A 13681-nucleotide genomic window follows, 5' to 3' on the forward strand; every position below is an offset into this window, starting at 1 on the left:
CATATCCACCTTTTCTGGCTGGATTGCTGTGTTTTACCACAGACAGCCCTGGAGACAACAGTACAGACGGGCTCCAGCTGCAATAAAAGGGGACTCGGTTCCAGATTTTCCCTTGGACCAGCATGCAGCAAACACACCTGGGCCTCGTTCAGGTCTGTGTGGGCTGGTAGTCAGCTTCTGCTGGGAATTTAAAGCTTTTACCCTACTTTCCACTGCAAATAATGGAGCAAACCCAGCTGCACCAAAGCCCAAATTTCACACTTACAATTAGAATTTTCATTTTCCTCTATTCAAGCCTTGAAGAAAACAAACTTTACTTGAGTGAGCTGGAGGCAGTGTCCTCCAAGATCATCCTTGAGTAGCACAATATTCCAGGGGAAGATTGGCAAAGCCAGAGTTTACTGATGCTCAGGAAGCTTTGCAAAACCTTCCACCTGCAGGGCTCTTGCACCCTCCTGAGCTCCTGGAGCCCTCACTCACCTCAGGCACAGTTTGCACAGGAAGGGGATGGTTCCATTTGTGAGATGTGGGGACAGGAGGAGGGAAGACTTTACAAACACTGTCACGAGGGCAGGGCTGTTTTCAGGTATGGTGCCAAGTGGCAGTAGAGAACCTTTGATTTCATGTCAGGTGCTGAAGGGCAAACATTCTCAGTGAAAAGGAGAGTGTCTCCACTCACAGAGCAAGGTAAGTAAAGGGGAAAGTGAAATCTGTATTTCAAGGGAGGTGCTCAGTTTTTAACAAAGTATTTTTGCAGATGTGCCTAGGCAGCGGTGATTGAGAGCATTTTATCAGACTCACAGAGTATCCCCACATCTGCTTTGCCACATTTGCTCTCTTTTTTCATTGTGAATGATTTCTGTTGCCAGGGTGGCTCCTGCTTGGAGTTCTACTCTCAGTGGAATCCTGGAGTTTCCTCAGCAGTCCTTTGCAGTGAGTTCTGAGCCAACGTGTGGCTCTGCTGCCATCCCAAATCTGTGCTTCCCTTGCCCAGCCTGAGTGCAAGTCCTGGGCACGGCCAGAGATTTTCATGGCCAAAATCCTCCAGCATTTCCATCTGCTCATGGCTTTGGGCAGCACAAATCACAAAACACCCAGTGCAGCTGACAAATGGCATTTCCTGCAGATTGCTACAGCTGCACTACTGATCGACAAATGCACGAGAATCAATTTCAGTTGGAAAATGTAATTTATTACAAATTGCTACACCCACGCTGAGAATACAGAACTATACAAGTATTAATTTATGTTAAAAAAGGAATTTATTACATTAGTAAAACAATGCTATGTAAAAATATACAAATACCAACTTCAGTTAGCAAGCCTTAATTTATTGCCAACCTCTACAACAATTTACTGTACACAAAGATCAATTAGTTGTTTCACAACTTAATTTATTACATATTACTACGAGTATAAAACCCATCTAGGAATACAAAAATGTGTTTGTCTTCCGTCTTGAAGTTTGTTCTTCTGTAGTAGGTTTTACATATTCCTTGTTACAAGTTTGTAAGGGTGCATTCCATGTACCCCATTTGGCTTTGTAATGGTTCAGTCCTGAGTTGTTTACCCCAAAATTTTTCCACAAATGGATGTCAATCCACCTGTCAATCTCCTTGTATCTCCTTTGTTCTCTGCTGGAGTGTTCCCTGTCCTTCCTCCCTTCCTCGAAACAAGATTGGGGTGCAAGGTTTGCTCCTTCCCCTTGGTGGCTGCTATTGGATAGTCCTTACCCTGCACCCCTCCCCTGATGCCTTCCTATTGGTAAAAGGTTGTGTCCTTCCTTAAATCCCGCTCTCATTAAAAGCAGCTTTTTGCCCTCAGTTATTGTCATTTGTCCCTGAATCCTCTGGGGAATAAAACTCCCTAGAATTCAAACAAGTGACTCCTCTTTATTCCTTTGGCTCGGTTTCTCGCACTGTGCTGCCGCTGTGTTACCCATGCCACAGCCGTCTGCTGCAGGGAGCTGCAAGTCCCCGGCAAGCACCACCACCCAGGAGATCTCAGTGGAGATCTGGGGGTGGCCACCCTCGTGACTGCACACAGGTCTCGAGGAGTGAGCTGGCTGGAGAACATCTTCCCTGTGACCCACAGCATGTAGATACACTAAAATATCAATCTCTCTCTTTAAATAACCCTCTACCAAGAACTCAATAGATAGAATTACATAGCTAAACAACTGCATACATAATGAAAGTAATATATATATATAAAACCACCACAATATACAGAAATAAATATGGATTTTTAGATATATATGTACACATTTATTACATACATGTGCATATAAATACATATATAAATATAAAAACAAACACATAGAAATAAACCTATACAAATAGTAACACACATATGGAAATATCCAGGTAATTATCTGTGTTCATGTACAAGTCCAGACATCTTTAAGCAGAACTACAAAGCAGAAGGATCCCAGCTGCCCCATCTCCAAAGCTTCTCCCTCGGTCTCTTCCTCCTGTGCAGAGCAGCTCTGCTGGACAGGGACGGCAGAAGGCACAGCTGGCAAGCAAAGAGAACACTGAGTCAGTACGGGGACCTTTCCCTTGGCAGCAGCTGCACTTCCATCGGGGAGGAGAAGATCTCAGAGCCTCCCCAGGAGGGCCAGAAGGAAAAAGCAGCCGAGCGGGCCAGGCCGTGGTGAGCGCAGCCGCGGCGGGCCTGTCCCGCAGCCCCGGCAGCCCGGCACAGCCGGCACAGCTCCCGGGCCCTGCCGGCACAGCTGCCTTGCCCCAGGACAGCCCCTGTGCCGGCCGGGGCAGCTGCGCTGAGCAGCCCCAGAGCGGGCAGGGCCCGCTCCTGCCCCGCCGGGCAGTGCCCGCGGCCTCAGCCCCGCCGCCCTCAGCCCCACCCTGCCTCCCCGGGCTGTGGCCTCACCCGGGCTCTCTCCAGGCCGGCAGCAGCAGCTCCCCGGTCCTGCTCCTGCTGCTGGCCGGCAGCTTCTCCCTGCTGGCTCCCGTCAGCCTCCGGCCGTCCTCGAGCTCTTCAGTGCGGCTGTGGCAAAAGCGGAGGCTCTGGAATTGCTTCCAAGGCCCGGCAGAGCTGCAGTCCCGGAGCCCTCTGTGCTCCCTGCCGGCCCCGCCATCCCCTCAGCCCTGCCATGCTCCGGGCAAAGCCCCAGCCCCCTTCAGTTTCTTCAGCCCTCACAGTCCTCTCGCCCCCTCAGGCCCTTCTGACCCTTCCCGTCCCCCTCGACCCGCCACGCCCTCGGCCTGTGCCACTTCCCTGTCCCCTCAGTGCCACCATGGCCCCCGGCTGCCCCACACCCTCAGCCCCAGCAGCACCTCAGGGTCACCGTCCCTTCAGCGCCACCGGCCCTCGGCCCCTCGCTCTCACCGTCCTTCAGCAGCTCCTCAGGGGACAGTGCCTGGGGCCAGCGGCAGCTCCCAGCGCTCCAGGGACACCCGGGCTGGAACTGCTGCTCCGCCCGGCCCGGCCCCAGCTCGGACCAGCACAGGGAGAGGGGACACGGGGGGCACAGGGGAAAAGCAAGAGGTTAGGGAGGAAGCAGAGCAGGGGAGGAAGTTACAAAGAGGCCTATACCTATACAGATACCAATCTATGTAACTAAACTCCCATATATCAAAATAAAGATGCCTTTCTATACATGTAATTATATTGCATCTATAAATGCGACTATACACATGTATAAATGCAACTATGGACATCTATAACTATAACTGCACATCAAAAAATATAAATATATACACCTAAAATTAAAAATAAATTAACTATACAGACCTCTAACCTTCTACCTGGATAAATATAACTATATAAACCTATACATACAACTACATAACTATACACATCTATTAATATTACGAGAGACAGAGGAATTCTACCTGCCCGATGGTCACAGGCTCTCCCTCTGTCTCTTCCAGCCACACAGGGCAAACCTCCTGGGGAAGTCAATCACACTGGATCTGGGAAGCAAAGGAAACACGGAGTCAATATTGGCCTTTGCCCAAGTATCCCCTGAGCACCAATTGTCCGTCCATGAGGGACTTTAAAAGATGGCCTGAAAGGCAGACTCTCACTTGGCAATTTGAAGCCTGCTCTTTAAAAAACAGGGATCCTTCCAAGTGTTCAAAACTGCACAGCATAAAGTATTTAAGTATCCTGATGAAGTTTCAGCACTCACAGTGCAAATGGCACCCACGAGAGCTTGAAACAGAGACAGTGCCAGTGACAGAGACACCACAGCCCTCACTGAAATGGCTGAAGGCTGCTGGGGGCTGAGTTATGAACCAAACTGGGACACCCAGCTTGGTGACACAACTCCCACAAGGTCAGGTTTATTCCCTGCTCCCCTGCCACAGCAGAGGACTCTGTCAGAGCCTCTGCAGAAGTGTGGAGGGCAGGGCTCAGGCACGTGCCTGTACAGGATTTGAACTAAAGGCACTGGGAAGCACCAACCCTGCAGACAAGAACTCAACTTTTCTCATCTCACCTTCCTGCCAGAGGCAGGCTCAGAGCAGCCGTCTCACACCTCTCTAAACCAATGGGGGCTCTGTCCTTACCAGGCTCCTCGGGCTCTGGAGAACTGTTCCCGCAGCTCTCGGTGCCAGATGGAGTTTCTTCTGCTGCAGCTCTCTGCACAGGCTCCCCTCCTGAAGACTCAGGAGCAACATTAATACTCGCCTTGAAAGAACAGTAGAAAAAAAGAAAATTAGAGATCATTCAGTATTTTGTTGGAATCACATCAAGGTACAATTACTCCACTTCTCCATGTAACAATGTTCAAAATCTGTCAGCCCAGCGTCTTCCATTCCTCTCCAATGGGATTACCTGAGAAGAGGGAGGCCTTTCAGACACGGACCTCCTGATCTCCCGAATCATTTGCTCTATGGCAAAGCCCAGATCCACTGGTGGCAATTGTTCTTCCCCAGGTGCCTTCTGTGCTGAGCTGGAGGCTGTTGATGCTGCAGCACTGCCAGGTGGAGCACTGGGGGCTGAAGTGCCCGAGGCAGCTGCAAGAATCCAAACACATTGGTCAGGCTTCTCGATAGGCTTGACGATTTTGGGGCAAGAATGACAGAGCCTTGTGGAAAAATAGTTCAGTCACTTTTCATGACCTTTTGGGAAAGCAAAGAGCTACAGCTCTTTTCCTACCTCGTGGGACGGAGGCTGGGGGCTGCTGCTCCCTGTGGAGAGGCTGGAAGCTGCCCGGCTGCATCCTGAGCAGCTCCCGGTCGACCGGAGGCAGCTGCTCTCCGTACAGGTCCTGGAAGCGGCTGCGGGGCCGCGCCTCCCCGGGCGGCAGCAGCGGCTCCCCGCAGAAACCGAGCAAGTCGCAGGGCGCGATCCGGAGCACCTCCTGCTCGGCGGGCGGCGGCCGCTGCCCATAGAGCTCCTGGAAGCGGCTCGGCCCCTCCCGCCGGGCCGGCACCGGCCGGTTCCGGTGCAGCAGGTGGAAGCCGCAGGGCGGGCGCCGGGCGAGCAGCGGCCGCTCCCCGGGCGGCTGCTGGAAGCGGCCGGGCCGGGGGCTGCGCAGCTCCCGCCCGTCCGGCAGCGTCCGCTCCCGGTGCAGCAGGAGGAAGCCGCTGGGCGGGCGCCCGGGCGGCAGCGGCGGCCGCTCCGTGGGCAGCGGCTGGAAGCGAGCGCGCCCGCCCCGCCCGTCCGGCAGCGGCCGCGCCCCGGGGAGCTGCTGGGAGCCGCAGGGCGGGCGCCGGCGGCCCTCCCGCCCCGCCGCCGGCCGCTGCCTGGTGGCCGCGCTCCGGCGCCGGATGCGGAGCAGGAGGTCGGGGCGGTCGCGGCGGAAGCAGGGGTTGCTGTAGTGGAGCCAGGCGCCGGCATCACCCGGCGCGGCTGAGCCAGCCCGGCCCGGCACGCTGCGGAAGCCGTAGCGGTGGAGCTGGCGCACGAAGCTGCGGAACCGCGTGGCTCTGAAGGTGCCCGGGGCCGGCCCCTGGGCGTCGCCCGGGCTGAGCAGCTCCCGCTCGAAGAGGGAGCGGTCGATGAGCAGCCCCTGGGCCCGGCTGTCCCAGCGCACGGAGCGGACGCGGGGGCTGTTCGCCAGGCGCCACAGCTTGGCGGGGAAGGTGCTGGCGCAGAGCCCGGCGGGCAGCGGCAGCTCCGCCATGGCACCGATCGCCGAGTGCCGCCGCAACGGCCGCAGCGCAACGGCCGCGGCTGCGCCGGCGGCGCGCGGCCTGAGGGGGGCGCTGCGCTCGGGCCCCCGGCGCGGGCCGGGCTCGGCGGGGACGAGCGCGGCAGAGCCGGGGCCGCGGGCACAGCGCGGGCGGGGCGGCTCCGGGGCTGGCCGGGCTCGGCTCGGCACGGCACGGCACGGCTGGGCAGGGCAGGGGAAGCCCCTGGCGAGGGCGCTGGGAGCGGCGGCGGGCTCTGTCCCCACGCTGCATCCCGCGCCTGGGTCACCATCGGCTACAAAGAGAGAGGACATTGCTCTGTCTTGGCTGGGGAAAGGATGAAAAGGGGGGATTGGAAAACATTCCTTTGGCCTCCTTTTCAGCAGACTAGCTGGTTTTGTCTCACCGTGTCTGCCTGTCTTTGGCAGAATTGGCATATCACTGGTGGAGTCAGCAACAGCAGCAAGAAGGGCCAGAAATTTTGTCTGCATTGTCTTCAAAGCTGTAGTGCTGCCCCATGGATGGATGTTGCTTTATGCAAGGGATTTTTGGCCTAGAGTTGTAGCAAACTCGTGCTTATGTCTTCCCAAACCACATTGCAGTTTTCTTTCCTCAGGAATCACCTCTTCTTTTTCTTCCCCCCATCGGGGGAGAGTTCCAATGCAAATGCCTCCTGCAGCCAACTCTTGTCGCTGTAGACTGACAAAGGAGGTCTTGCAATGGAGAGAGACTCCCTAGAGCTGCTTGTGGAGAGCTGGAGGGGGAAGCTTTGTCCTTTAGTCAAGTCTTGTTGGGGAGCTGCTTGTGCTCTGGCACACCAACGATGCCTATCCAAGCCTTGCAGGTTCATTCCCGAGCTTCCTGACACACCACAGAGACTTTGTGGTTGTCGTGTTGGGGCACAAATTTTAGTCTGTGTACTTTTTGAAATGCTTAATTTTAGTTTTTTTTTTAATTTTCTGCAGAAATGTTGTCATAATTTGTTGCTTCCAGAGAATCTTTTCCTACTTTTTGGGGAACTTCCCTTTGCTGTCGTCCCAGATCAGGCCAATTCCTAGGGTTCCTTCCCAAACTGAGGAACAGCCCATGGCCTCCACTCTCCAGCTGGAACAGAAGGAAGCACAGAGAGTTTGCTGTTGTGGGAGAGGAGCTTCTCCTTCCTGCCTGCTTTCCCTTTGGGACAGGTTGGTGTGTGTTCATTTGATAAGGGGGGGTTTAAACTCTGAAGGAGTTGTGTTTCAAACTGCTCCATCCTCAAGCACTTCTGTGGCTGTCCTTGGACAAAGACCTCTTGGTGGGAGCTCCCAGTGGCAGGTTAAAGAAGGAGGTTGACGTTTCAGGGTTGTGACTGCTGAAAGTAGTTCGTTTCTGGAGGTGTCCAGAGGTGGGAGTGGCCCCTTTTCTCACCTGCCTGCAGAAAAGAAAGTTGCACAGTGGGAATTTCATTTGTTGAGGTGGCCATCAGGGGCCATGCAGGTATTTTCCAAGAGATAGGCTGGCAGGGAGGCCAGTCTTGTGCTAAACTGGCTGTGTGTTTGTTTTGATGGTGGGGAGGATCAGAGATGCAGACACAGACACCAGCTGAAGGAATAGTGTCATTTACTGTAATGCAAAAGTGCAAAAAGGAATAAAAGGATAAGCTAAGCAATGCACCTCAGCATTATTACAAAGGGTTGCCTCTAGTGATTAAGAAAGATACATCACCAGATACCCCAATCCTTTCCCCTTCATCCAGAGCTGCACATCAGCTGGGGGAAGCTGTTCCAGCCAAGCCCTGGAAAGCCACGGCTGGGAACTGGGAAATCCCACAGTGCCTCCACCTTTGCTGGCCAAGAGGCTTCCGACTGCACTGTGAGAGTAGCCCAGCTTTGAAAGTGCTGGACAAGCAGTGTGACAGAGCTCCTGCTGAGGGGACATCTGGTTTCATTCACTTTTAGTTTTCTCCCCAAGCCTGTCCAGGGCTCAAGGAGGAACCAAGGCCAGATTGGCCTTATTTGGTTTCCTAATGCCAGAAGGTGAAGCCGTGTTTCACCAATGAATGGATGCATCGATCCTTTTCATAGCAACACTTGCTTAAGGAGCAGATACATAGAACGCTTGGCTGGAAAGATCAGATGATCAGCTTTGGCTCAGGTCCTGTTGTTGAGGCTTCAGTCAGGGCCTATTGTTCAGCCCTCAGTCCTTCAGTATTTTGTGGTGCAATCAGTGCTGTGCAGAGCTGGAAACAAACAAGTCTGTCTTTGGGACATTTGAGACAGGGAAGAGGATTAGCCCTGCAAGGCCGGGCTAGGGCCAAGAGCAGAAGGCCAGCACCCTGCATTTGCCCACAGGGAGCTGTCCAGAGCAAGAAGCCACTCCTGCCCAGGGGCTGAGGTGCCCGAAGCTGCCTCCCCGCTGTGCAGCTCTGCAGAGCCCACAGAGCGCAGGGCCCTGGGCAGCCAGGGCAGCCCGGCTGCCTTGGGGCACAAGGAGTGTCCCAGAGAGAAGCTGCTGCCCTTTGCTTTGGAAATGTTGCTCAGAGTCTTGTCATTAATCCACAGGCTCTGACATGTTTTCCTTTCCTCTCACAAATTCAACACAGCTTTTTGAGAAAATTGACTGATGTAGCTTCTGCTGGTGATGGTGCTTTTGTCTGCAGGTGAGAGCTGGTGATTTGAACCAAGGACAGAGTCCACTGTTAACACCCCAGTATTGCCAAGTCAAGAAAATCATTCCCAATTGGGCTATTGCTGCTGAGCAATTTTCCTTGGTTTTGGATATCTACGACCTTAAGAAACCCAACAGAGGATACCAGCAGTAGCATGATGCCAAGTTTTTCCACCTCTTTTCTGTGTCTTTGGTGCTTTTAGGAGTTCCTCAGTGCCCAGCAGGAATGAAAGGACCTGTGATAATGTGATTTGAGAGCTCTGATTTGTGCCCTCCATGAGGATTCCAGCAGTAGCATGATGCCAAGTTTTTCCACTTCTTTTCTGTATCTTTGGTGCTTTTAGGAGTTCCTCAGTGCCCAGCGGGAATGAAAGGACCTGTGATAATGTGATTTGAGAGCTCTGAGTTGTGCCCTGCCACATGAGTGTTCATGGCAATCTGGACACCCCACTTGTGGGTCTGTCGAGTTAAATTCATCCCAATTCTGTGCAAACAGCAGCCCCGAGATGCTGAGAAGAGCAAGGACAGTGGGTGGGTGTGCATGCACAGATACAGGGCTGACTGCTGTGTGGGCAGAAGGCTTTGGACAGCAGAACATCTTCACTCTTCCAAGCTGGAGCAATATATCAAATCTATATGAAATGAAAATATTTATCAAAATATATTAAAATATATTTATAATGTTATGTGATATGTGATACATATATAATATAATATTATGTGATACACAATATTTGTATATATTATGTATCACACAATACATATGAATTTACATATGAATTTATCATATATGTCATAGATGTAATTTCTCATCTATATACTACATATTTTATATTTTAATATAGATACTATAATAAATAGAATATATAAAATATCCTCTTGATCTTTTTCTAAGCTGCTGCCTGTGGGTCATATCGACCATCTCCTAGTGTTACTGCATTTGTGTATTCTGGTACTACTTATTATAGTATTCATTTCCCTGGGAGTTCCTTCGCTTCCATCATTTCAGTGCTTGTCAGAACTCGTTGCTTCCCAGTTCTCCAGCCTCCTGGATTTTGGGGCTGTTGCTCGTTTTCCACACGGGCCCCGGGCCCCCAGGCGCCGGCTGGCAGCCGCCCGTGGGTGGCCGGTGGCGAGCAGCGCACGCCGCTGCCCCTGGGTCTCTGCCGAGATTTCCAGGTAGCAGTGAGTTCGCTGTGACGCGGGCAGTGCTGCTCTGAGAGCGCTACTAGGACCCGAGACAAAGAGACAAAGAGAGGACACCTGTATGCAGTTCGCAGAAAGTTGTATTGCTTGAACCCCGAAGGGACAAGTGACACCGGGCAGGTTTCTGGTTACAGTTTTCATAGGGGGTGTAGGTAAAAAGGTGAAGCCAATAGGGACAGTCTCCAGCCTGAATACATTACGGGTCAAATCCAATGGGAATAACTCAAGGAGGGGTGAAGGCTCCAGGGATTACAGAAAGAAAACTTTCTAACTTCAGACTCACATAGCCTTTCACCCTTTTCGCAGCTGCGCGCTACCGCATAGGGCATTCAGCACTTGAGTCCGTGGCCCTTCCTTCATCCCCAGCCTGCAGCAGTCACAGTCACTGTCGCCTCCCCCTTGCTGCAACTCATTTGCCAAAGTGCTGCCAAAGGCAGCAGAGCTGGCTCAGGATCCCTGTTGGCTCCTGGTCTCCAGGACGAGCTTCAGAGGGACACTTGGCACGCTGCCTAAAGAGCTGTCCCTGGGATGGGTGTGGCTCCTGCTTGGAGTTCTACTCTCAGTGGATTCCCAAAGTGTTCTCAGCAGGCCTTTGCAGCGAGTTCTGAGCCAGCACGTGGCTCTGTTGCCATCCCAAATCTGTACTTCCCTTGCCCAGCCTGAGTGCAAGTGAGGCATGTGCTGGACATGGCTGGAGATTTTCATGGACAAAATCCTCCAGCATTTGCATCTGCTCCTGGCTTTGGGTAGCACAAACCTATACTTCTTTCAGCTGAACCATTGCATTTATTGCAGATAGTTACACCCACACTAGTAATGTACAAATACGCAAAAACCCCTTAAGTTTAAAAATGAAATTTGTTTTAAATTGCTACACTTGTGCCGCCGATGTATAAACATGCAAATATAAATTTAAGTTAAAAATCTAATCTATTGTGAGAATCATGCTTTGTAAATATACACAAATATCAGCTTCAGTTAAAAAATGAATTTATTGCAACTCCCTACAACTCAATATACACAAATATGAATTGAAGTTGGACAATTTCATTTTTTACATATTACTACAAGTATATGGCCCATGTACGAATACAGAAATATCAATGTCCCTCTCAAAAGACTCTCAGATGCAGAACTAAATTAACAGAGTTTTAGAACTATGCAACTCCATATATTTTTCAATAGAAGTAAATACATAAGAATATACAGATGTAAATATGTACTATGGATTTCATTACATGTATGACATATATAATACACACATAAGAAACCTATCTATAAATATACAAATATCAATGGGCCAATAAAACAATCCATACAACCCCAGCAATAGAACTACACAGCTACACAATTGTACAAGTATGTAAATATAACTACAGATGTAAACAGATCAAAATACATACATCAATATAACAATATACATACATAGACACCCATACAAATATCAGTCTACGTATGTCAATATCCCTATACTTGTAACTATCAAAGTGTAACTCTACAAATCCATAAAGAGAACTAGATCAGGAGGGACTGCAGCTGCTGATGCTCCCAGGCTCTCCTGTCTCTTCCTCCCGTGCAGAGCAGCTCTCCTGGACAGGGACGGCAGAAGGCACAGCTGGCAAGAAAAGGGAACCATGAGTCAGTACGGGGACCTTTCCCTTGGCAGCAGCTGCACTTCCATCAGGGAAGAGAAGATCTCAGAGCCTCCACAGGAGGGTGAGAAGGAAAAAGCAGCTGAGCAGGCCAAGTTGTGGTGAGCTGTTCACTCCTTTCAGGCATCCCAGTTACTCTGAGGGTACTCCAACATGTCACGTTATTAAACCACCTCTGCACTTCCAAGACTGTGGCCCCCAAATCAATCAGTATTTATATCTCCAGCTGCTTGCACCAATGGCAGGGAGCATTCTCTGACAGTGCTGGGGCACAAAGTTACCTTCCACAGGTCATCTGACAGGGCCTGTTTCTTCCTCTGTTTCTGGTCTTTCTCCTTATCTTTCACTTGGAATTTTTACAGGATTTATTTTTATTTTGTCTTGATCAGTGCTAAAATGCATGTTTCTCTTCCCAGTTTCAGTTTGTTTAGTGATCCTGTCAAGCGCTTTCTCAGAAGATTTTGTAATGGAATTGAGTGTTAATTTCAGCAATTTTGGTGATTTTCTGTGTGATTTACCCAAATCTCCTGTTAGTTAGGGCACCACTTAGGAAGGTACAAAGAGAAAAAGGTTGTCTCTGTAAGTCTGTTCAGTAGTGATTCCACTATTCATGAATAAAAGAGAGTGATTAGCTGAATTTTAGATGTACTCCTAACCTGAAAGTGCAACAGGCAACTTGGGGAGAAATTAAAGCTAGCCTCTTCTCCTACCAGCCTGTATTCAAATGTAAAGTCAATAGAGCAGGGTGAGAATGTTAGTGATCAGCTCCTAAAGTGCCTTATTAAGGTGTTCTTAGCATAATGGAGATAAAATCTGGGTTTCCATTCCTAATCTCCAGACACTCATTGTCAGTTTCATTGACTCTGAAAACAGCAGAGATGTGCACATCATGCCTTATCAATGTATCTGGGAATGTTTTAGGTTCAGGTTCTCTGAGGCTTTAGATTTTTAGTTCTCTAGACAATACTTCCAGGAGTCTAAAGAACTTTCAGAAATTAAACTTTTCTCCTTTTTTCCTCATTCTTTGCACTTGTGCACCAGAGATCTTCAGTGAATGTATTCCACTCTAATACAACTCCAAGCTGAATCTCTCAGATGTATTTACAGTGGTTGCCCATGTGTCTCTTCTGCCCAGTGCAATTTAAAAATCTTCATTCCTCATTATTTCTGCTGTTCTTTTTCTGTTTTAGCTTATAAATACATGCCCATGCATCGGAAATGTTGGTTTTTTTTTCATACATCACTTCCTGTCAAGTAGTTTATTTTTATCCTGTCCTGATGTTTCCCTAGTTTCATATGTTTTATTCTAACTGCACTTGTGTACTTTTGAATGTGAAGTTTTATCATGCAATGCTCTCATTCACCTGCTTTCATGAAATCCTTCATTAACGTTAGCAAAGGTACCTGTCTGGTTCCCTTCTGCTTTGTAGAAGATTTGGGAAACTCAAGTCATGCTGAAGATACCTTGATGAACAGATTAATGGGATTATGGGCCATACTGGCCTGCGACAGCAAGGTCCTGTACATGAAGGCAGAAGTGCAGAAGGTCCTGTCAGTCCTGTTTCTGTGTATTTCTGGAAACCAGGGAATCTCTCTTGGTCCTGTGAGGCACTGAGTTTGCAAAGCAATGGTTCTGTTGCTGTTGTTGCTTTCCCTTTGGGCTGTATCAGTATTTGAAGGCAGTCAAGCCTCTCTCCAGATGGGCAACTCTGATCATTGCAGTGAAGCAATGAAGGAGTTCAGGAGGTGGTGATGACCATTTCAGGATGGCTCGCTCCAGTTCAAGCCATGAGTGGGACTCAGAATAAAAACTCTTTCAAACCTCAACTCCATTGGAAGGTTCCCTTCCTTGTCACCCTGTGAATAAGCTCAACATTAACTTTTGGAATTATCCATTGTTTTTACAAGATGGAAAGTCCCATTTGTGGTGGTTTTGGCACGGTTAGGAATTGGGGAAGGGTCTCCTTCTGATGCCAAAATTATTTTTGCTTTTATATTTTCTTCATAGATATTCATGGCTCTGTAGACTATTGTTGTATAGCTATCTAGTTCCTAGGTAACTTCAGTACTTTT

The 13681-nt window shown here is 50.0% G+C and overlaps 1 protein-coding gene across 3 annotated transcripts; it reads right to left on the bottom strand.

Moving 5' to 3' along the window:
• Positions 1–2914: 2914 nt before the first annotated feature.
• On the bottom strand, positions 2915–6097 carry LOC146763695 (uncharacterized). 3 transcript variants are annotated; one of them, XM_085567254.1, is made up of 5 exons: positions 5128–6097; positions 4804–4985; positions 4536–4656; positions 3352–3938; positions 2915–3009 (listed from the first exon to the last, which is right to left on the bottom strand). In XM_085567254.1, the coding sequence occupies exons 1-4, from the start codon at positions 6095–6097 to the stop codon at positions 3928–3930; spliced, it is 1284 nt and encodes a 427-aa protein (XP_085423380.1). In that variant the 3' UTR covers positions 2915–3009; positions 3352–3927. The 3 variants fall into 3 exon arrangements, with proteins under 3 accessions (XP_085423380.1, XP_085423378.1, XP_085423379.1); XM_085567252.1 differs by having other exon boundaries at positions 3352–4656; XM_085567253.1 differs by lacking the exon at positions 2915–3009 and having other exon boundaries at positions 3214–4656.
• Between the last annotated feature and the right edge of the window lie 7584 nt (positions 6098–13681).

This window comes from Lonchura striata, chromosome Z, assembly GCF_050655825.1.
Source record: "Lonchura striata isolate lonStrDom1 chromosome Z, ASM5065582v1, whole genome shotgun sequence".
NCBI lineage: Eukaryota > Metazoa > Chordata > Aves > Passeriformes > Estrildidae > Lonchura > Lonchura striata.